Source organism: Lottia gigantea (assembly GCF_000327385.1).
Source record: "Lottia gigantea unplaced genomic scaffold LOTGIsca_639, whole genome shotgun sequence".
NCBI lineage: Eukaryota > Metazoa > Mollusca > Gastropoda > Lottiidae > Lottia > Lottia gigantea.
In genome coordinates, this window is record NW_008710174.1 from 32592 (window position 1) to 34028 (window position 1437).

At 32.7% G+C, this 1437-nt stretch overlaps 1 protein-coding gene across 1 annotated transcript in view; it reads right to left on the reverse strand.

The window, feature by feature from the left end:
- Positions 1-220: 220 nt before the first annotated feature.
- Positions 221-1437, reverse strand: part of LOTGIDRAFT_176013 (hypothetical protein) — a gene marked incomplete at both ends in the record, with an annotated part of 10353 nt that continues 9136 nt past the window's right edge. The window contains 2 exons of the mRNA XM_009064598.1: positions 221-430; positions 579-758. Coding sequence (XP_009062846.1) covers positions 221-430; positions 579-758 — 390 coding nt within the window. The remainder of the gene's footprint in view (positions 431-578; positions 759-1437) is intronic.

The window sequence follows — 1437 nt, forward strand, 5'->3', positions numbered from 1 at the left end:
TATATACCCAAGCAGCCGGTATATTGGCCGTTGCTAAGTGATGTCATACAACGTTAACGTCATACGCTTTACTTTATTACTTGGAGTCGGGGTATATGATGTAAATATTATTACACTCAGGGTTAAAAGGGTTAAGATGCTAGTGTTGCAGGAAAAATTCATGATCGAAATGTAGAAATGTCTTTGGTTTCATTTGGTGAATATCTCTGTGATATGATATTTATACTGACGAATATTTTGTATACTTACCGGCAATGGAGGCAGTCATTAAACAGGCAATAATACCTCCAAATAAAGCTTTAATAACCACACTGGCTAAATCACTAGCTCTATTAGGTGCCATGGGTGTCAGTCCACCAAGCTGTATACCAATTGAACTGAGATTAGCAAACCCACATAAAGCATACGTTGATATCACTTCAGATTTGATCTGAAATAAAAATGGGCTAGCCATGAAATACTTATAGACTTTTTCTTCCTGTGATTTATGATACCCTCTCCTATATACTTGATTAACAACAATGCATTATTGTCTATAGGTTTCTTTACATTGTTAAACTTTGGAATTTAAAACCTACAGATAATGAAACGCCATCCAAGCAATCTTCCCTGTTTTTGATGAACTCTGCCAACTTCTCGTAAGCAACAAACTCATTTAAGAATGTCTTGATTCCAATCAGTTCTCCTACGGAGCCAGCATCATTCCATTCCACTCCCATTAAAAAGGCTACTGGCTTGAACAGATAGGAACAAACCAACTGAAAAGGAAAAAAGTGAAAGTGTATGTCAACTAAATGCTATAATGGCATGTAAAAAGTGAAAGTGTATGTCAACTAAATTCTATAATGGCGTATAAAAAGTGAAAGTGTATGTCAACTAAATGCTATAATGGCGTATAAAAAGTGAACGTGTATGTCAACTAAATGCTATAATGGCATATAAAAAGTGAAAGTGTATGTCAACTAAATGCTATAATGGCATATAAAAAGTGAAAGTGTATGTCAACTAAATGCTATAATGGCTTATAAAAAGTAAAAGTGTATATCAACTAAATGCTATAATGGCGTATTAAAAGTGAAAGTGTATGTCAACTAAATGCTATAATGGCTTATAAAAAGTAAAAGTGTATATCAACTAAATGCTATAATGGCGTATAAAAAGTGAAAGTGTATGTCAACTAAATGCTATAATGGCGTATAAAAAGTGAAAGTGTATGTCAACTAAATGCTATAATGGCATATAAAAAGTGAAAGTGTATGTCAACTTAATGCTATAATGGCGTATAAAAAGTGAACGTGTATGTCAACTAAATGCTATAATGGCATATAAAAAGTGAAAGTGTATGTCAACTAAATGCTATAATGGCATATAAAAAGTGAAAGTGTATGTCAACTAAATGCTATAATGGCTTATAAAAAGTAAAAGTGTATATCAACT